The 22,504-nt window shown below is 47.6% G+C and overlaps 1 protein-coding gene across 1 annotated transcript; it reads left to right on the plus strand.

The window, feature by feature from the left end:
- The first annotated feature begins 2,371 nt into the window (after positions 1 to 2,371).
- LOC128897631 (cell surface glycoprotein CD200 receptor 1-like) lies at positions 2,372 to 9,476 on the plus strand. Its single transcript, XM_054166145.1, has 5 exons — positions 2,372 to 2,471; positions 4,880 to 5,155; positions 6,553 to 6,564; positions 7,869 to 7,919; positions 9,190 to 9,476. The coding sequence occupies exons 1-5, from the start codon at positions 2,372 to 2,374 to the stop codon at positions 9,474 to 9,476; spliced, it is 726 nt and encodes a 241-aa protein (XP_054022120.1).
- The last annotated feature ends 13,028 nt before the right edge of the window (positions 9,477 to 22,504 follow it).

Here is a 22,504-nt window from a genome sequence, read left to right on the forward strand (position 1 = left end):
AGGGGTCTGGAGCACAGCCCTGTGAGGAGAGGCTGAAGGAGCTGGGGTTGCTTAGCCTGGAGAAGAGGAGGCTCAGGGGAGACCTTCTTGCTCTCTCCAACTCCCTGAAGGGAGGTTGTAGCCAGGTGGGGGTTGGTCTCTTCTCCCAGGCACCCAGCCCCAGAACAAGAGGACACAGTCTCAGGCTGCACCAGGGGAGGTTTAGGCTGGATGTTAGGAGGAAGTTCTTCCCAGCAAGAGAGATTGGCCATTGGAATGTGCTGCCCAGGGAGGTGGTGGGGTCAATGTCCATGGAGGTGTTTAAGAAGAGACTGGATAAGGCACTTGGTGCCATGGCCGAGTTGATTAGATGGTGTTGGGTGATAGGTTGGACTTGATGACCTTGGAAGTCTCTCCCAACCTGGTTGATTCTGTGATTCTGTGTTCTGTGATTATCAGAAGATGAGAGCATGCTGGCATTGCTGTTGTTCATCTCCCATACTGCAGTGACTGGAAGGCTCCTCTTCAGGCTGATAACTGGGTAACTTTCCTCCAGGCTCAGCAGTCACTGGGATGCATCCAAGCATGAGAGGTGCCCTACCCCAGCTGGAAGGCTAATGGGAGAGTGAGGCACACACTGCAGGGCCTGTGCCAGCCATTGCAGTCAAGGCTGAGTGAAAAATTTAATTTATTTTAATGTAGTTATTGAAGCATTTTAATTCCATCCAAGGAAATAACATGACAAACTACAAATATTCATTTGCTGCTTCTAAAGGAATTTGACTCAGCTGTGCTGATTCACTTCTCCTTTTTGAATTTCACTTTGAGACTTAACTTCGAGACTTGCTCCTCACTTCAAGCACAGGAATTGAAGGATTGTGAACCTTAAAAATGGCAATCTGTATTCTGCATTTCATACAGGAATATTGAAACAGGGATAATATAGTCTGTTCTTTCTGTAAGGCCTCACTTTCAGTCATTAATACCTGTTATTGTGAGCAAACAGAATAGTCACTAGCGGTGTCCCCCAGGGATCAGTGCTGGGCCTCATGCGCTTTAACATCTTCATTGATGATCTGGATGAGGGGATTGAGACAGTCATCAGCAAGTTTGCAGATGACACCAAGCTGGGAGTAGATGTTGGTCTGTTAGAGGGCAGAAGGGCTCTGCAGAGGGACCTTGACCGACTGGACAGATGGGCAGAGTCCAACAGGATGGCATTCAACAAATCCAAGTGCCAGGCACTGCACTTTGGCCACAACAACCCCAGGCAGAGCTACAGGCTGGGGTCAGAGTGGCTGGAGAGCAGCCAGGCAGAAAGGGACCTGGGGGTGCTGATTGACAGCTGCCTAAACATGAGCCAGCAGTGTGCCCAGGGGGTCAAGAAGGCCAATGGCATCCTGGCCTGTATTAGGAATAGTGTGGCCAGCAGGAGCAGGGAAGTCATTGTGCCCCTGGACTCTGCATTGGTTAGGCTGCACCTTGAGTCCTGTGTCCAGTTCTGGGCCCCTCAGTTTAAGAAGGACATCGAGACTCTTGAAGGTGTCCAGAGAAGGGCAACGAGGCTGGGGAGAGGCCTTGAGCACAGCCCTGTGAGGAGAGGCTGAGGGAGCTGGGATTGTTTAGCCTGGAGAAGAGGAGGCTCAGGGGAGACCTCACTGCTCTCTACAACTACCTGAAGGAAGGTTGCAGCCAGGTGGGGGTTGGTCTCTTCTCCCAGGCAACCAGCAGCAGAACAAGAGGACACAGTCTCAAGCTGCACTAAGGGAGGTTTAGGCTGGATGTTAGGAAGAAGTTCTTCCCAGAAAGAGTAATTTGCCATTGGAATGTGCTGCCCAGGGAGGTGGTGGAGTCCCCATCCCTGGATGTATTCAAGAGGGGATTTGACGTGGCACTCGGTGCTGTGGTCTAGTCGTGAGGTCTTGGGTGATAGGTTGGACTCGATGATCTTTGAGGTCTCTTCCAACCTTGGTGATACTGTGATACTGTGAATAGAATAGAATAGAATAGAATAGAATAGAATAGAATAGAATAGAATAGACCAGGTTGAAAGAGTCCTTCAAGATCATCATGTCCAACCTACCATCCAACACCACCTAATCAACTAAACCATGCAACCAAGCACCCCATCCAGTCGTCTCCTAAACACCTCCAATGATGGTGATTCCACCACCTCCCCAGGCAGCACATTCCAATGGGCAATCGCTCTCTCTATGAAGAATTTCTTCCTAACATCCAGTCTAAACCTCCCCTGGAAACCCCATATATATGAGACTTGTATGCCTTTAAAGAAAAGACAGTCCTCTGGGACAAGTTCCAACGTGACAACATTCTGCCTATGAATATTTATAGATCCATCCAAACTGGTGAATGCTGAATTTGCCAATAAACAATGCGGAGGGTCGATTCTTTTGTTGTTGTTGTTGTTACTTTTCTTTGGAAAAAGCCTGAAAATTACTTGCAAGCTGGGTCAAATTCAGCACATAAATCTGGTAAAACAAGAAAGTGGGTTTGGTTTTTTTTTTTCTTTGCTTAAAAAAAATCCAGGCTTACTGATTGAAAGCAGCTTTTGCATGCACAGTTTCATTCACATTGCCAAAAAAAGCCAACAAAAACCCCTCAAAACCCCAAAGCCCCTCACAGCAGACCTTTAAACAGTGTTGAATAACATGAAACAAACCAAAAGCTTTTTCATTTGTGGGTGTGGTGGTTTCAGGCTGTGGCTTCAAAATTCAGTCACAGGTTTCGAGCAGAAAAGTAGAAAAATACAAATCAAATCAATCACTCTTGGGTGTGAAAAGGAAAACAAGAGATTATTCTAAACAAATTCATTGGGTAAATGTCTGGAATAGGAGGAGCTGTGCCATAACAACCCTGCCCTTTTCTCTTCTCTTCTGATCTCTGGCAGTTTTGCTTTGCTCGGGAGAGACAACCTGCTTATCGGCTGGCTTTGCCTAAGGCTAACTTCTCTGCTCCTCTCTCTTGTCCCTTTTGTACAGGGGGTAAGGGGAAGGCAGGGAGGGAGAAGCTGGTAGCTTCCCCTGGTCCTTGGCCAGGGGGGTCCTTGTGCTGTTTATCAACAGCACAACTCTACAACTACCTGAAAGGTGGTTGTAGACAGGAGGGAGTTGGTCTCTTCTCCCAGGCAACCAGCACCAGAACAAGGGGACACAGTCTCAAGCTGCACCAGAGGAGGTTCAGACTCGAGGTGAGGAAAAAGTTCTTCACCGAGCGAGTCGTTCGTCATTGGAATGGGCTGCCCGGGGCGGTGGTGGAGTCGCCGTCCCTGGAGGTGTTCAAGGGGAGATTGGACGTGGCACTTGGTGCCATGGTCTAGTTGTGAGGTCTGTCCAGACAGGTTGGACTTGATGATCCTTGGGGTCTCTTCCAACCTTGGTTATACTGTGATACTGTGACACTGTAATTGCAAATACCTGTATAATATTGTAACTCCTGTGTATTTTGTACATATCCATTGCCTTCCATTGTAGAGTGTAGATTTTGCTTGTAGATACAGCTCCATTGGCTTCTAACTGAGCTGGTCTGGCAAAAGTTCATGCTGGGGGTGGAAACTTTAACCCACCACAGTGCTGAAGGTTTTTAAGTGAGCAAAATTCAACTTGGGAGTTTTTTAATGCAAGGCTTACATTACTTGTTGCGTGTTAGTAGCAGGATGCTGATAAACGTGGTCACACTGGCAATGCTTCCACGGTGCAATGAGAGCTTTTCATGGAGGTGTACCAGTGCTCTGTTAGAACTGTGCAGGCAGCCATTGGGCTGTTGTCTGAGTGTGCACACAGACTGCATTAAGAAATCACTGCTGCTTCTTGCCCTTGGCTTGTGAATGTGGCAGCGTTCATCAAGTGCGGCAGTGCTCTGGCGGTTCTTCTCTGCGCCAGGTGGCCTCACTTGCAGTTGGATTTTTGTTTGCTTCTTTGTTTATTTGTTTTGGTAACATTTAAAATGAAAATTGTCATGCTGTATATTTGAAGCCTGTTATTTTTTACAGCAACTGATACCAGGTGAGATTTTAGGTTTCTGTGTCCCCAGTGAGCCCTAGCTGCCTCTCCTCCTCCTCTCAGCACAGGCTGAGAAGTAGCTTGTGTTTAAATAAGGGTGTGAACAGTGTACAATCTAAATAGTCCAGAAGGAAAGTCCTGTTCCAACACATGACAGTTCAGAATCAACCACTGCACAAATACATTTGTTTGTTTGGTATGTATTGGGGTTTGATGTGGGAATGAAAACAATGTATTGGTATTTCCCCTGGATGGACCTATCACTTTCCAGTTGTCTCTAGCTGCAGGTGAGTGATTCAGAAAGGAAATGATTGAAGAAAAACAGAGGCATAAAGGAGAGAATGTCATAAAGGCTACCAAGAAAACAGTTTGAGGGAATGCAGAGGCAAGAGATGGAAAAGAAGACAGCTTTAGAATGGAACAGAACAGAACAGAACAGAACAGAACAGAACAGAATAGATGTGACCGTTTGAGGCTGTGCCTTTAAGAAAGGGACAGTGTTGGAACACTCTGGCTGAATGTTTTGGTATTAAAATGAAAACATGATATTCTAAGCAGAATAGCATAGCATAGCATAGCATAGCATAGCATAGCATAGCATAGCATAGCATAGCATAGCATAGAATAGAATTAACCAGGTTGGAAAAGACCTCAGAGATCATCAAGTCCAACCTATCACCCGAGACCATCTCATCAACTAAACCATGGCACCAAGTGCCTCATCCAGTTTATTCCTAAACATCTCCAAGTGTTAGTGACTCCACCACCTCCCTGGGCAGCACTTTCCAATGGCCAATCTCTCTTTCTGTGAAGAAGTTCTTCCTAACATCCAGCCTAAACCAACCCCCACCTGGCTACAACCTCCCTTCAGGTAGCTGTAGAGAGCAATAAGGTCTCCCACATCCCCAAGGTGTCTTTGCTAATGCTGATGTGGAAGCAGAAATGCAGCATGTGCTGCTTGTTGGCCTATAGAAGTGATCACAATGAGACAAGGAAGATAAATTGCAGTGAGAGGATGACGTGGAAGTATTCACCTGACAGTGACCCTGCTCTTTGCATTTACCCTGTGAACTTTGGTGAAGAGGGAAATTACACCTGTGAAATTGCCAGCAGCAGCACAGGGAATGTTCTTTCTTTATCTTTGCTGACTGTGGTAGGTAAGACACACCTTGTGATTTTTAATTTTGTGTGTGTGTGTGGAGATAAAAATTATTTGATTTGGCAGTAAAAGGTGCATACTGAAGCTGAAAATAAAGAGGTAAGCTGATTTAGTCTGGCTCTTTGGAGAGGGGGAAAAAGGCATGAGGAGTTACACAATATGAATTGATTGCTATGGAGCAATAATTCAAGTTTTGGTTTTGTTGCCTTTTTTGTTGTTGTTGTTGTCATTAACAACTTCTAACTCATGAACAGGAGAGGTTTTAAAATGCACAAGTTAAATAATCTGTCTACTTCCTGTGAGAATCCTTGGGGAATAGAATAGAATAGAATAGAATAGAATAGAATAGAATAGAATAGAATAGAATAGAATAGACCAGGTTGGAAGAGACCTTCTAGATCATTGCGTCCAACCTATCATCCAACACCACCTAATCAACTAAACCATGCAACCAAGCAACCTATCAAGTCTCCTCCTAAACACCTCCAGTGATGGTGACTCCACCACCTCCCTGGGCAGCACATTCCAATGAGCAATCACTCTATGAAGAATTTCTTCCTAACACCCAGTCTAAACCTCCACTAGCAGAGTTTGAGACTGTGTCCTCTTGTTCTGGTGCTGGTTGCCTGGGAGAAGAGACCAACCCCCTCCTGGCTACAACCTCCCTTCAGGGAGTTGTAGACAGCAAGAAGCTCTCCCCTGAGCCTCCTCTTCTCCAGGCTAAGCAACCCCAGCTCCCTCAGCCTCTCCTCACAGGGCTGTGCTCCAGACCCCTCCCCAGCCTTGTTGCCCTTCTCTGGACACCTTCCAGCAGCTCAACATCTTTCCTAACCTGAGGAGCCCAGAACTGGACACAGGACTCAAGGTGTGGCCTAACCAGTACTGAGCACAGGGGCAGAATGACTTCCCTGCTCCTGCTGGCCACACTGTTCCACAGACCAGGATGCCATTGGCCCTCTTGGCTACCTGGGCACACTGCAGGCTCATGTTCAGCCTACCATCTAATATTGTGTTTGAATGTTATGTGAATGCTTATACAAGTGGAAGCACACACTCTTAAGTTAATGGAAACAGAAGAGATTAAATAAATATTGCTGCCATAAGTGCAGCCAGAGGATGGTGAACCAAAATTCACAATGAGCTCAATGTCTGTTTTTCACTTGGGTAAGAGCTGAGTAGGAAGGAAGCAAAAGGTTCAGGACACTACCTGGAAACATCTCACTCTTCCAGAAATACTGACAGCTGTCTAATAGACTGCACCACTAAAATAAAGACGAAATTAGTGTATTTGCAACCCAGGCAAGAAGAAAGGTGTATTAGGGAACACCATCAACACAGCAAATCACCTTTTCCACATTGGCAGGTAAACTAGCTCTAGGTTTCCATACATTTAAGAACCCCCAAAACGTAAGAAAGCATTTTGTCTTCTGGCCATATTCATTCTTAGTGACACTCAGAAAGATTAGGGGAAATTAATTTTGGAATTCTACAAATGCTATTAGCAATTTTTGTCACTTGATTCTTTTGTTCTCTGAAGGGTCTTGCCTTTCTGGCAATGGTGTGGGTATTGTTTGAGCCTTTGCCTGTTTTCTCAAAAGCAAAATATGAGCTGCATCAAGAGAAGCATAGCCAGCGGGCCGAGGGAGGTGATTCTCCCCCTCTACCCCTTTCTGGTGAGACCCCACCTGGAGTGCTCTGTCCAGTTCTGCAGCCTCTGTTACAGGAAGGATCTGGAGGTGCTGGAAGGTGTTCAGAGAAGGGCCATGAGGATGAGCAGAGGGCTGGAGCACCTCTCCTATGAGGACAGACTGACAGAGTTGGGGCTGTTCAGTTTGGAGAAGAGAAGGCTCCAAGGGGACCTTATTGTGGCCTTCTGGTGTCTGAAGAGGGCTACAAGAAAGCTGGGGAGGGACTTTTGAGGGTGTCAGGGAGTGATAGGACTGGGGGGGATGGAGCAAAACTAGAAATGGGTAGATTCAGATTGGATGTTAGGAGGAAGTTCTTCCCCATGAAGGTGGTGAGAGACTGGCACAGGTTGCCCAGGGAGGTGGTGGAAGTCTCATCCCTGGAGGTTTTTAAGGCCAGACTGGATGTGGCTCTGAGCAAGCTGATCTAGTGTGAGGTGTCCCTGCCCATGGCAGAAGGATTGGAACTAGATGATCCTTGAGGTCACTTCCAACCCTAACAATTCTGTGACTCTGTGAGTTGTTGAACTTTAGGCAGATCAGTTTTCTCTGTCTCCTTTATTTCCCTGCTGTTGAATTCTTGATTCTACCTACCTGATCTCCTGAATATATTTTAAGTGGAACTTCAGTGAGCTGCTTTCTTCACAATGTGCACTCTTGTACTTCTAGGTCTTCATGTAATCCACTCCTCTCTGTCATCCCATTTCCTTTTACTACTGCAGTCACCTCTCAGAAAACAAGAGGAAGCTGTTCTTTTACATGCAGCAGTTTGGGGGGGGCAGTTACCTTGGTTTTTCTGACATTTATTTTTCCCTAAAGATCTTTGGTGGCAACATTTGAAATTATTCTAAGGTGTCTTAAATTGATCATGAAAACAAAACAACAGACAAAACAAACAAAACCAAACAGAAAACAAACAAAATAAAACAGAAAACAAACCAAACCCCACAACAAACTCCAGGACCTCTTTTTCTGTTTCTCAGTTGGTGGTTTTATACTGAATTTGAAATAATGGTTGTGGCTCAGTGACTCTGACCTCTGACAAGAGCAGGGTAGCTGTCTGTCAAGCTGTATTGGGTTTGGCTGAGCTGGAGTTAATTCTCCTCACAGCACCCTCCTAGCGCTGTGTTTTGCAGCAGTAGTTGGTAACACAGCAGAGTTTTGGCTACTGTCGAATGAATAGAATAGAATAGGATAGAATAGGATAGGATAGAATAGAATAGAATAGAATAGAATGGACCAGGTTGGAAGAGAGCTTCAAGATCATCATGTCCAACCCATCAACCAATCCAACACCACCTAAACATGGCACCAAGCACCCCATCAAGTCTCCTCCTGAGAACCACCAATGACAGTGACTCCACCACCTCCCCAGGCAGCCCATTCCAATGGGCAATCTCTCTCTCTGTGTAGAACTTCTTCCTAACAGCCAACTTAAACCTCCCCTGGCGCAGCCTGAGACTGTGTCCTCTTGTTCTGATGCTGGTTGCCTGGGAGAAGAGACCAACATCCGTCTGTCTACAACCTCCCTTCAGGTAGTTGTAGAGAGCAATAAGGTCACCCCTGAGTCTCCTTCTCTCCAGGCTAAGCAACCCCAGCTCCCTCAGCCTCTTCTCATAGGGCGGTGTTCCAAACCCCTCACCAACTTTGTTGCCCTTCTCTGGACATGTTCCAGCAAGTCAACCTCCTTCCTAAACTGAGGAGCCCAGAACTGGACACAGGACTCGAGGTGCGGCCTAACCAGTGCAATGTGCAGGGGGAGAATGACCTCCTTGCTCCTGCTGGCCACACTGTTCCTGATGCAGGCCAGGATGCCATTGGCTCTCTTGGCTGCCTAGGCACACTGCAGGCTCATGTTCAGCCTACCATCGACCAGCACCCCCAGGTCCCTCTCCACAATGAGTATCCAGGTTGTTGCCTTTTCAATATTTCCCTGCCCCAAGAGGGGTGGGCAAGATCTTGGGAGGGCTGAGCCGCCAGACCCAGACTTGCCAAGGGGGTATTCCATGGCATATGATGTCAGCTCAGATATAAGAATGGAGTGAAAGAAGGAAGTGGGGGGATTTGTCCACGGCATCTATCCTGCTAAGGAAGCGCTAAGCTTAGAGAGCCCTGCTTCCCGAGACCGACCATCATCCTGCTGGTGGGACGCAGAGACTAACATCTCTCTCTCTCTGCTCTTGCTTCCATGTGGTCTATCACCTTTGATTATTATTGATTTTAAATTGCTTCTATCTTATTACTGGCTTTTGTTATATTTTTTCCCCTCTCCCCTGTCCACTTAAGAGTGATAGAGTGACTTTGGTGGACATCTGACCCCGAGGCCAGGTCCAAACCACCACGCAAGCATCTGCTGGAAAGCCAGCTGATGAAATCTCCTGGATCCCTGCAAGTAATTACAGCACTGAGGAAGAAGTCTATCAGCCCAGTGGAACAGTGACCAGAGTGAGCTCCATAGGCTGGGTCAACAGGATGCTTCCCATGGCATTTCCCAACATCACCTGCCTAGCTGCCCACCCAGCTACAAACCAAACTCTGTCCCTAGACCTGTCACATAAATGTCATTGTTCTCTAATTGCTTTTCATCATGCTTTTGGGCTTCTTTGTGCTGCTCTGTGCAGCTGTTCCCACTGAGTGCCAGGGCTCTGCAGATTGTTTAGGAGGGTTATAAGCCAAAGTTCTAATGCATGCTGAAAAATTTTGAGTTAGTCAATCAAACCCAAATGTTTCATGGCATTGTATGGTGAAACTCTCAGTGGTTTTTTCTCTCTCCCTTCTTTCTCTCCCTGTTGTGATTTACAAGAGTTCACAGAATCACAGAATCAATAAGGTTGGAAAAGACCTCAGAGACCTCAGGGCACAATGGCTTCCCTGCTCCTGCTGGCCACACTCTTCCTGATGCAGGCCAGGATGCCCTTGGCCTTCTTGGCCTCCTGGGCACACTGCTGGCTCATGTTCAGCCTACTCTCAACTAGTCCCCCCAGGTCCCTTTCTGCCTGGCTGCTCTCCAGCCACTCTGACCCCAGCCTGTAGCACTGCATGGGGTTGTTGTGGCCAATACATTATCATGGAATCACAGAAACATTCAGGTTGGAAAAGACCCTCAGGATCACCAACTCCAACCAAGAACCCTACTCTACAAGGTTCACCCCTAAACCATATCCCCAGGCACCACATCCAAATGACCTTTTAAACACATCTGGGGTTGGTGACTCAACCACCTCCCTGGGCAGCACATTCCAATGCCTGACCACTCTTTCCAAGAACAAAAATTTTCCTAATGTCCAGTCTAAACCTACCCAGTTGCAGCTTGAGGCTCTTGTTCTATGACCTGTGAGGAGAGACCAGCACCAAGCTCTCCACAACAGCCTTCCAGGTAGTTGTAGAGAGCCACGAGGTCTCCCCTTAGCCTCCTCTTCTTCAGACTAACCATCCCCAGCTCCCTCAGTTGCTCCTCATCAGATTTATTCTCCAGGCCCTTCCCCAGCTTCCTTGCCCTCCTCTGCACTGGCTGCAGCACCTCCACATCTCTCTTGTACTGAGGTGCCCAAAACTGAAGACAATACTTGAGGTGTGACCTCAACAGAGCTGAGTATAAAGGGGAAAATCACTTCCCTGCTCCTGCTGGACACAGCATTTCTAATACAAGCCAGGATGCCATTGTTTTTTTTGGTGACCTGGGCACAATGCTTGCTCATATTCAGTTTTTTTGTCTTTAAATATGTATATATATGTGTGTGTATGTATATATATGTATGTGTGTATATATATGTGGTTAGGAAAGCCAAAGCAGAGTTTGAATTGAATCTAGCCAGGGAGGTTAAAGGGAGCACTAAGAACTTCTACAGGTATATCAATGAGAAGAAGAAGCCTAGGGGAGGTGTGGGCGCCCTCAGAAAGGAAACTGGTGAAATGGTCACAAGTGATGAGGAAGAAGCTGAGGTACTCAATACCTTCTTTACCTCAGTCTTCACTGCAAGGGCCTCTAGCCACACTCCTGGTGTCATGGGAGACAATGCCAGGGACGGGAGGAAGAACTGCCCATCGTAAGTGAAGATCAGGTTCGTGATCACCTTAGGAACCTGGAAGTGTTCAAGTCCATGGGACCTGACGGGATACACCCACGGGTGCTGAGGGAACTGGCAGAGGAGGTTCCTAAACCCCTCTCTATTATATTGCAAAAGTCATGGCAGGCTGGGGAAGTCCCCACAGACTGGAAAAGGGGAAACATTACCCCCATTTGCAAACAGGGTAAGAAGGGGGAACCAGGGAACTCTAGGCCAGTCAGTCTCACCGTGTGCCTGCAAAGATCATGGAGCAGATCCTCCTGGAGGCACTACTGACTCAGAAGAATAGTGAAGAGGTGATTTGGAACAGTCAGCATGGCTTCACCAAGGGCAAATCCTGACCAACCTGGTGGCCTTCTCTGCACAGGTGACAACATCAATAGCTGAGGGGCAGCAACTGATGTCATTTACCTGGCCCTGAGCAAAGCCTTCGACATGTCCCGCACCACAGCCTGGTCTCCAGGCTGCTGACACATGGGTTTGATGGGTGACCACTAGATGGATACACAAGTGGCTTGATGGCTGCACCCAAAGAGTGGCTGTCCATGGGTCCACATCCCAGTGGAGGCCAGGGACAAGCAGAGTCCCTCAGGGATCAGTCCTGGAACCAGGCTTGTTCAACATCTTTGGGGGTGCCATGGACAGTGGCACTGAGTGCAGCCTCAGCAGGTTTGCTGATGACACCAAGCTGTGTGGTGCAGCAGACAGGCTGGAGGGAAGGGATCCATCCAGAGGGACCTTGACAGGCTGGAGAGGTGGGCACAAGCCAACCTCATGAGGTTCAACAAGACCAAGGGCAGGGTCCTGCATCTGGGTCGAGGCAACCCCAGGCACAAATCCAGGCTGGGCAGGGACTGGCTGGAAAGCAGCCCTGAGGAGAGAGACTTGGGGGTGCTGGGGGAGGAGAAGCTCAACAGGAGCTCTCAGTGTGCACTTGCAGCCCGGAAAGCAAATCAGAGCCTGGGCTGCAGCAAGAGAAGTGTGGCCAGCAGCGCAAGGGAGGTGATTCTCCCCCTCTGCTCAGCTCTGGTGAGACCCCACCTGGAGTACTGCCTCCAGTTCTGGAGCCCCTATTACAAGAGGGATCTGGAGGTGCTGGAAGGTGTCCAGAGAAGGGCCAGGAGGAGGAGCAGAGGGCTGGAGCACCTCTCCTATGAGGACAGACTGAAGGAGCTGGGGCTGTACAGTCTAGAGAAGAGAAGTCGCCGAGGTGACCTCATTGTGGCCTTCCAGTATCTGAAGGGGGCTACAAGAAGGCTGGGGAGGGACTGCTCAGGATCTCAGGTAGTGATAGGACTAGGGGGAATGGAATGAAGTTGAAGGTGGGGAGATTCAGGCTGGAGGTGAGGAGGAAGTTCTTCCCCATGAGAGTGGTGAAGCCCTGGAATGGGTTGTCCAGGGAGGTGGCTGGGGCCTCATCCCTGGAGGTGTTTAAGCCCAGGCTGGATGAGGCTCTGGCCAGGCTGATCTAGTGTGGAGTGTCCCTGCCCATGGCAGGGGGGTTGGAACTAGATGATCCTTGTGGTCCCATCCAACCCTGACTGATACTATGATACTCTGATACTATGAAATTTTCCCCCTTTAAATATCAGTACAGTGCTCAAAACATTTGAAACTTTTAGAGGCTGAGTTGGGAAAATGCTTATCTAAATTTTGTTTGAAAGTGGATTCTGAATTATATGCTGTCTTTCCTCAAATCAGTAACTGACACATTTCTGTGCTAGACCAACAGACTGCTGGTGAACATGTAGCACCTTCAACTTCTTAGCAACTAGGTTTAGCCTGGATGTTAGGAAGAAGTTCTATAGAGAGAGAATGATTGGCCATTGGAATGGGCTGCCCAGGGGGGTGGTGGAGTCGCCATCATTGGAGGTGTTCAGGAGGAGACTTGATGGGGTGCTTGGTGCCATGGGTTAGTTGTTTGGGTGGTGTTGGATTGGTTGATGGGTTGGACACGATGATCTTGAAGGTCTCTTCCAACCTGGTCTCTTCTATTCTATTTGGTTTGCAGTTTCCACCAGGAAGTGGCACAAGGGGACCTCAAAACATAGAAGGACAAAGAAATGCATTCAGCAGAAAGGGAAGAGGGTACTTTGTGTGTCTGTGTGTGTAGATAGGTACAGGTGGCAGATGACATTATGTTATTTGTCATGTTTAGTTTTGTTAAATGCATTCCTTTTTCACTCAAACCTTCTGTTTGCATTGATAATGGAAAGGGGGGGGGGGGGGGAGGGGTGGGGGAACCCAATCTGAAATTGTACTTTACATGGAAATGAGAAGTAGCAATGAGCCATTTTCTAAGATTAATTTTAAAGTAAATGTGCAAATATTTGCCTAAATGGTTTCTGCAGCTACTTGGGCCAATGTTTATTGAGCAGTTTCTGAGAAGCTAAGATCACAGCATGGTTTGGCTGACAAGTGTTAAGTTGTGAGAAATGCAGGTGGTGTGCTTTGTTCAAAACAAACAAACAGAATCCCTAACCAAACAACCTGTTTCTCTTCCTCCCTGTGTCCCCAAGGCTAAGCCCCCACCCCAGACTAGCTTTTCATTTCAGTTTTAATTTGTCAGATTTATTTGTCAAACCTTCCAAACACGGATGGAGATGTAAGTATACCCAAAAACGTGTTTTGAATGGCCTCTGTCTGCTTGTGGCTGCAAGATGTCATCTCTGCTCCATCAATGTTCTCAGGCAGGAGGATCTCCCAGTGCATTTTAATTGCTCCTGAGTCTACCACTTATAAACAGTCATGGGTAAACACTTACTGATGTTGCTCAAGCCTTTTATTTTAGTCAGAATTACAGGAAAAGTGACTCTCTGCTTTGTGCCTACAGAAGTCCATTTATTCCTGGGAACCAAGTAAAGCCTTTCCTGCAGTGGGGTCAGTGATGGGTCACTATCTTAGAGATGCATACAGCTTCTTCATGTCATCCGTAGGAAGGAGAGGGACCTTTGCTTGTTGTTGTGGGGTTAAGCAGTGGATGTCTTAACCATACAGACAGAAAGTCCTCCAGGGGCCAGACAGTGCAGGAGGTGGACCCAGGAAACTGCAATTGTGTTGTTCAATCCCATAACTGTGCTGTCTCTTTATAAGCAGGCTGTACAATTTGTTCTTTCTTTTCTCTCCCTCCTTTCGGCTCTCTGGAGGGAGTCTTTATCTGGTACCATGGGGGGGTAGGCCTCTTTGTGGCCTGCAGAGACCTGACTAATTTTTCCTGCACAATTTTGCCCTGTCTAGACCTAATGGAAGGGAGATAGTGGTGGGAGGGAGGAAAGGACCACAGGGATTTGTGGTTTAGTCTGGCTGGGAAGGTTTCTGGGGTTTTTCATGTGCCCTGTATATGTATTAGGTGTTAAGGATTCATGTGTTCTGCATTTTCCTGTATATTTTTTGAATATAATCCTGTGTTTCTCTCCAATTCAACAAAAGCATCTTGATTTTACTTCCTTTGGGAGCGAAACGATATCTGTCCGCTCTTTAAATGAAGACACACGTGTAAAACTTCTGGGAGAGATAAGTGACAGATAGGCAGAGTCCAACAGGATGGCATTTAACAAGTCCAAGTGCCAGGTGCTGCACTTTGGCCACAGCAACCCCATGCAGAGCTACAGGCTGGGGTCAGAGTGGCTGGAGAGCTCCCAAACAAAGAGGGACCAGGGGTTACTGATTGACAGCTGCCTAAACATGAGCCAGCAGTGTGCCCAGGTGGCCAAGAAGGCCAATGGCATCCTGGCCTGTATTAGGAATAGTGTGGCCAGCAGGAGCAGGGAGGTCATTGTGCCCCTGGACTCTGCATTGGTTAGGCCACACCTTGAGTCCTGTGTCCAGTTCTGGGCCCCTCAGTTTAAGAAGGACATTTAGACACTTGAATGTGTCCAGAGAAGGGCAACAAGGCTGGGGAGAGGCCTTGAGCACAGCCCTGTGAGGAGAGGCTGAGGGAGCTGGGATTGTTTAGCCTGGAGAAGAGGAGGCTCAGGGGAGACCTCATTGCTCGCTACAACTACCTGAAAGGTGGTTGTAGCCAGGAAGGGGTTGGTCTCTTCTCCCAGGCAACCAGCACCAGAACAAGGGGACACAGTCTCAAGCTGCACCAGAGGAGGTTCAGACTCGAGGTGAGGAGAAAGTTCTTCACCGAGCGAGTCGTTCGCCATTGGAATGTGCTGCCCAGGGAGGTGGTGGAGTCACCGTCCCTGGAGGTGTTCAAGAGGGGACTGGACGTGGCACTTGGTGCCATGGTCTAGTCATGAGGTCTGTGGTGACAGGTTGGACTGGATGATCCTCGAGGTCTCTTCCAACCTTAGTTATACTGTGATACTGTGATACTGTGGCATACTGGAATTAGTGGAAAAAGATTCTCAGCAAAGCTAGGTGGGAAAAGCATTTTGTAGCTCAGTGAAATTCATAGCAGTGCCCTAGTCTCAGGAAGCACTTTCACAGTTCTGATACCCCACTGCTGGCAGAGCACGGTGTGCATGATCCAGCATCCTCTCTTGTTCTCCCTGTCACCTGGGAACCCTTCACAGTCCTGATGCTGTCAAGGAGTTGGTTGTGACTGAAAACCTCTGAAATAGGGGAAAGAAATTTCTTGTTCCTTAGGGAACTGCTCAGCTGGGTCTAAACCTGGGCTCCATGGCTGTTGTCCTGTAGACAACAGTGGTTTGGGTCTATCTTATTCAGAAGCTGGACCCTTGCAGCCAGGCCAAAGGATGAGATAGCTGTAAAAATGAAGAGTTAGAGTGAGGAGCAGTGTGCTTCTGGCAGCCATGGTGCATGTATGTTGTGATTTTAAGGGTGCAAAGCACAAATCCTTCATAATTCCTTTGCACCAAGTGAACTGTTGAAGAGTAAGATCTAATGCAGCCAGGCAGATGATAGCGCGGGGGATAAACGTCCCGGGGGAAATATCGCTGTGATAATTAGCCCTGGGTGAGAACCTTGGCTTCTGTGCTCAGGAGTTTATTTTGTCCTTTAATTTGCAATGTGTCAGCATTTCCTAGAAATTCTGAGCAGACATTGTTGGATGTGCTCAAACAAGGTGCTCTGGCAGTAGGATAGGTCCCTTTGTGCTGCATGTGCTTGGCACTCTCTTGGCAGTTCCACAGCTCTTCCCAACTGTGTGGTCTATGACTTGACTGATTTCTTAATCCAAGAGCAATTCCTGTTGCAACCTCTCAGGAAATGAGCCTACATCACTGTAGCCTAGTCAGGCTTTGATCATCACCTGTTTACTGCCAACAAAAAGCTTGAGTTATCAGCCCACAGATCAGCAAACCCACATGTTGGAGGCAGTAAAGGGCCTCAGCTGGCTAATTGTATCTTTCTTCTGTGATAAAATTGGCCCTCCTGCTTTTTAAGCTTGTTAGGCCAAAGAGAATAATGTGGCTAGTGGGGGTGATTGTAAGAAAGGCTGGGACATGAGTAATACTTCCAGGCAGAACATAATAATTGAACAAGCTCAGTTAATTTTCTCCTCATCTATAACACTGGCACAAGTAGTAGCTAGGTTCAGATAAAGAGTTTGCTTCTTTTTCAGCTGTCTGCAACTCACTGGAGCTTTTGCCCACAGGAGTATGTATTATATCCAAGCTGCCAACAGGCAAGAACTATTCTAGCAGGCCAGTCAGCTCTGCAAATAGTATCATCTTTGAAAGAAGCAAGATACAGGAATAGTCTGCGTGGATTCACCAAGGGGAAATCATGCTTGACCAATCTGGTAGCCTTCTATGATGGTATGACCAGCTAGGTATATGAAGGAAGAGCAGTGGATGTGGACTTCTGCAAGGCTTTTGGCACTACCTGCTATAACATCCTCATAGGTAAACTTAAGAATTGTGGGTTAGATGAACACTGAGGTGGATTGAGAACTGGCTGAATGACGGAGCACAGAGGGTTGTGATCAACAGTGCAGGGTCTAGTTGGAGGCTTGTGGCTAATGGTATTCCCCAGGGTTCAGTATTGGGTCCAGTCTTGTTTGACATGTTCATCAACAACCTGGATGAAGGGACAGAGTGTACACTCAGCAAGTTTGCTGATGATGCAGAACTAAGAGGAGTGGTTGACATGCCAGAGGCTGTTCTGCCATTCAGTGAGACCTGGACAGGCTGGAGAGCTGGGCAGAGGTGCTCTGCAGAAAACAACCTGGGAGTGCTGGTGGACAAAATTTCACCACAAGCCAGCACTGTGCCCTCACGGCTGAGAAGGCCAATGGTATTCTGGGGTACATTGAGAAGAGTTTTGCCAGCAGGTTGTGAGAGGTTCTTCTCCCCCTCTACTCTACCTTAGTGAGGCCACACCTGGAGTATTGTGTCTAGTTTTGGGCTCCCCAGTTCAAGGAGGACAGGGAACTGCCGGGGAGAGTCCAGTGGAAGGCCACAAGGATGATAAGGGAACTGGAGCATCTCATGAGGAGAGGCTCCTCATGAAATGGAAAAGAGAAGGCTGAGAGGAATTCTTATCAATGCATATGAATATCTAAGGGGTGGGGGTCATGAGGATGGGGCTGGGCTCTTCTCAGTAGTGGCCAGTGATAGGACAAGGGGCAACAGGTGCAAACTAAAACACAGGAGGTTTCACTGAATGTAAGGAGGAATTTTGAGGGTGATGGAGCACTGGGACAGGATGCCCAGAGCTTGTGGAGTCCTCTGGATACTTTCAAAACACACCTGGACAGGATTCTGTGCAACTTGATCTCGACATACCTGAGTTAGCAGGGAGATCTCCCTTGCAACCCCTACCATTCCATGATTCTATGGAATTAGACAAGCAGTGGGACTGTGCATAAGCTGAGGGTGTATCACATGGGTGACACAGTTGTGGGTGTCTAGTGCAGGCCACCTGATCAGGATGAGGAAGATGATGACGTGTTCTACAGGCAGCTGACAGCAGCCTCACAGTCACAGGTCCTGGTTCTCATGGGGGATTCTCACTACCCAGATATTTGCTGGCAGGCCTACTCAGGCAGCCAGCCACAGTCCAGGAGGTTCCTCTGGTGCATTGATGGTAACTTCTTGATGCAAATGGTGGATGAGCCAGCAAAGAGAGGAGTGCTGCTGGATCTTCTACTCACTAACAAGGATAGTCTGGTTGAAGCGGTGAAGGTTGAGGGCAGCCTTCTTGGTGGTAACCATGACATGGTGGAGTTCAGGATCTTGTACCAAGCAAGATCACAGCCTTGGAATACAGCAGGGCCAACTTTGCCTTTTCAAGCAATTGCAAGGGGAAATCCCATAGGACAGGGAACTAGAAGGTAAAGGCAGCCAAGATGGTTGGTTAATATTCAAGGCCCACCTCTTCCAAGTTCAGGATCAAAGCATCCCAATGGGTAGGAAGTTAGGAAAGGGAGCCAGGAGACCTGCATGGTTAAACAGGGAAGTGCTGAGCCAAGTCAAGTGTAAGAAAAGAGTCTACAGATCATGGAAGGAGGGGCTGGCCACTGGCTGTTTTCAGAGGATGTAGGGAGGCAACTAGGAAAGCTAAGGCCTCCTTGGAATTAAACCTTTCATGAGAGCTCAAGGACAAGAGAAAGGGCTTCTTTAAATACATTGCAAACAAAACTAACCCCAGAGGCAGTGTAAGCTCACTGCTGAATGAAGTGGGTGCCCTGGTGACAGGGGATAAAAAGAAGGCAGAGCTACTGAATGCCTTCTTTTGTCTCTGTCTATACTGCTGGGGACTGTCCTCAGGGGCCCCAGACCCCTGAGGCCCAGATCAAGTCAGGATAATGGAGGAGTTTGCCTTGGTTGATGAGGACTGGGTTAGGGATCACTTAGGCAGTCTGGACATACATAAATCCATGAGTTCTGATGGGATGCACCTGTGGGTGCTGAGGAAGCTGGTAGAAGTAGTTGCTAGGCCAGTCTCCATTATCTTAAGTCAGTCATGGGGAACAGGAGAGGTGCTTGGGGACTGGAGGAAAGCAAATGTCCCTCCCATTTTCAAAAAGGGGAAGAAGGAGGACCTGGGTATCTATAGACTGGTCAGTCTCAGCTCCATCCCTGGAAAGGTGATGGAGCAATTCATTCTCTGTGTTGTCTCTAGGCAAGTCATGGATAAAGGTCACTGGGAGCAGTCAACATGGTTTTACCAAGTGGAAGTTATGTTTAATCAACCTGATAGCCTTTTAGGAGGACACAACCAGGTGGAGAGATGATGGTAGTACAGTGGATGTGGTTTATCTAGATTTCAGTAAAGCATTTGACACCATCTCCCACAGCATACTCACAGCTGAAGTGAGGAGCTGTGGTCTGGATGATCAGATAGTGAGGTGGATTGTGAACTGGTTGAAGGGAAGAAGTTAAAGAGCTGTGGTCACTGGCACAGTTGGAGGCATGTATCTAGTAGAGTCCCTTAGGGGTTGGTACTGGTCCCAGTACCGTTCAATATATTCATTAACAACCTCAATGACAGAACAGAGAGCACTGTCAGCAAGTTTGCTGCTGACTCAAAACTGGGAGGAGTAGCTGACACACCTGAAAGCTGTGCTGCCAGTCACTGAGACCTGGACAGGCTGGAGAGTTGGGTGGGGAGAAATTTCATGAAATACAGGAAGGACACGTATAGAGTCTTGCACCTGGGAAAGAACAACCCCAGGTATCAGTATAGGTTGGGGACTGACCTGCTGGAGAGCAGTGAAGGGCAAAAGGACCTGGGGGTCCTAGTGGATGGAAGGCTGACCATGAGCCAGCAATGTTATTGATGAGGTGCTTGGTGCCATGGGTTAGTTGTTTAGGTGGTGTTGGATTGGTTGATGGGTTGGACGCGATGATCTTGAAGGTCTCTTCCAACCTGGTCTGGTCTATTCTATTCCATTCCATTCTATTCCATTCCATTCTATTCCATTCCATTCTATTCCATTCCATTCTATTCTATTCCATTCCATTCCATTCCATTCCATTCTATTCTATTCTATTCTATTCTATTCTATTCTATTCTATTCTATTCTATTCTATTCTATTCTAATGTGCTCTTGTGGCCAAGAAGGCCAATGTCATTCTGGGGTGTATTAGAAGGGCTGTGGTTAGTAGCTCAAGAGAGGATCTCCTCCCTCTGTACTCTGCCCTGGTGAGGCCACATCTGGAGTATCATGGGCAGCTCTTAGCCTCTCGGGTCAAGAAAGACAGGGAACTGCTTGGAAGAGTCCAGCACACAGCCATGAAGATGCTTAAGGGAATTGCACATCTGCCTGATGAGGAAAGGCTGGGGGAGCTCTAGCTTGGAGAAGAGGAGACTGAAGGGTGACCTCAATAATGTTTATAAATATGTGAAGGGCGAGTGTCAGGAGGATGGAGCCAACCTCTTCTCATCAATGTCCCAATGTCCAATGATAGGACAAGGGGCAATGGGTGCAAGCTGGAGCATAAGAGGTCCCACATGAACATAAGGATAAACTTTTTCACTGTGAAGGTGACAGAGCACTGGAACAGGCTGCCCAGAGATGTTGTGGAGTCCCCTATTCTGGAGACATTCACAGCCTTCCTGGATGTGTTCCTGTGTGACCTACTCTAGGTAGTCCTACTGTGGCAGGGGGGTTGGACTAGATGATCTTTTTGAGGTCCCTTCCAACCCCTAACATTCTGTGACTCTGTGTGTGAGAAAGAAGGCATTTAGTGCTTGGGATAAGACATAGAGATGCATGAGTTAAATGATTGTGTTGGAAGCAGAGAGAGGAAAATGGGAGAGTCTGGAGAAGGGTGATGACAGAGGACAGCAATAAGTATGAGAATGAGCATGATGTTGAGTCACTGCAGCTCAGTACTTAATAGTGTGGTTAATTACTTTTTCCATTTAGAATAAAATAGAAGACAAATAGAATAGAATAGAAATAGAATAAAATAGACCAGGTTGGAAGAGACCTTCAAGATCATTGCCTCCAACCTATCATTCAACACCACCTAATCAACTAAACCATGCAACCAAGCACCCTATAAAGTCTCCTCCTGAACACCTCCAATGATGGTGACTCCACCACCTCCCTGGGCATCCCATTCCAATGGGCAGTCACTCTCTCTGTGTAAAAATTCCTCTTAACCTCCAGCCTAAACCTCTCCTGGTGCAGCTTGAGACTGTGTCCTCTTGTTCTGGTGCTGGTTGTCTGGGAGAAGAGACCAGCCTCTGCCTGTCCACAACCTCCCTTCAGGTAGTTGTAGACAGCAATAAGGTCACCCCTGAGTCTCCTCTTCTCCAGGTTAAACAACCCCAGCCCCCTCAGTCTGTCCTTGTAGGGTTTGTGTTCCAAACCCCTCACCAACTTTGTTGCCCTTCTCTGGGCACGTTCCAGCAAGTCAACCTCCTTCCTAAACTGAGGAGCCCAGAACTGGACACAGTACTCAAGGCGTGGTCTAACCAGTGCTGAGTACAATGACTTCCCTGCTCCTGCTGGCCACACTGTTCCTGATGCAGACCAGGATGCCATTGGCCCTCTTGGCCACCTGGGCACGCTGCAGGCTCATGTTCAGCCTACCATCAACCAGTACCCTCAGGTCCCTTTCTGCCTGTCACCAGGTACCTTAACTGATGATCATGACTGGTAAAGGACAGGCTTTTGTCACGTAGGAAGCTCTCTGCAGTCTTCTCTCAGGGTGGGAAACTTGATGGCTTTGATGGTTTTCCCTCTACCTGCCATCATCAAACAGTGGTGTGTGTCATGCTTCTTGGTCTTACAAGCTGCACACCAAAGGGCTAAAAGCTGTAAGACACACAACTTGGGAATGAAAGGCCTGGCACTGCTTTAGTGGCTCACCAGGGATTTACCTCTTTCTCTATCACAAAATCTTGAACTGCATGTGCAACCAGATCCACCTCTGTCAGCTCCCTCCCACCCAGAAGCAGGCACCAGTGTGCAGCAGTGCCCAGCTGGAGCAGTGCAGCAGAGGGGCTGTGGGAGCTGCCCAAGAGCTGCCTATAGGGTCTGGTAGCTGCTGTGTTCTCCTCAGCTGGCTGCTGAGAAAGTGCCCATTTCTTGCCTGGATTTTGTTGTGCAGTTGATCTGTTGAGTATTTTGAGACCAAGAAGAAAATCACTTCAGTATTTGCTGTTGTGTTTTTCATGTGATGGGATAGGCATCTTGGTGTAATCCACAGAATCACCCAAATGGAGTATTTTGTCTCTTGTACAGTTTGGTCTGGAAAGTAATCAACTTGAGGATGGTTTTATGAGTGTATCCACCATGCTTTTTTCCCCCCTTCATTGCAGGAACACTTCTGGTGATTTCATGCTGATTTTATCTTCACCAAAAGCAAATGTAAGCAAGCCAGATATTTCAGACTGCAAACATATTCTTCTGTGGCCTTGTCAAAATGGCTGAGAAAATACTGACTGTTAATTGAGTGTAATTGTGAGAGAGTTACTAAGAGGATATGGGTGTTGCTGTGAGTTACTAGTTCTGCCTTTCCACTGCTGATTGAGACTGATTCTTCTGTTCACTAACAGAGCTATAACACAAAATAGGATGCTGTAAACATAGGCTCTACACTATTAAGGGATCTTTAGATCTTCTGACCTTAATCTTATTACTCTGTACTGAGCTCTGACACTCGTTCCAGTGTCTCAGCTGATAATAAGTACTGCTGAGCAAGCAAAGGTAAGTGCTTTTTTGGC

Source organism: Dryobates pubescens, chromosome 12 (assembly GCF_014839835.1).
Source record: "Dryobates pubescens isolate bDryPub1 chromosome 12, bDryPub1.pri, whole genome shotgun sequence".
NCBI lineage: Eukaryota > Metazoa > Chordata > Aves > Piciformes > Picidae > Dryobates > Dryobates pubescens.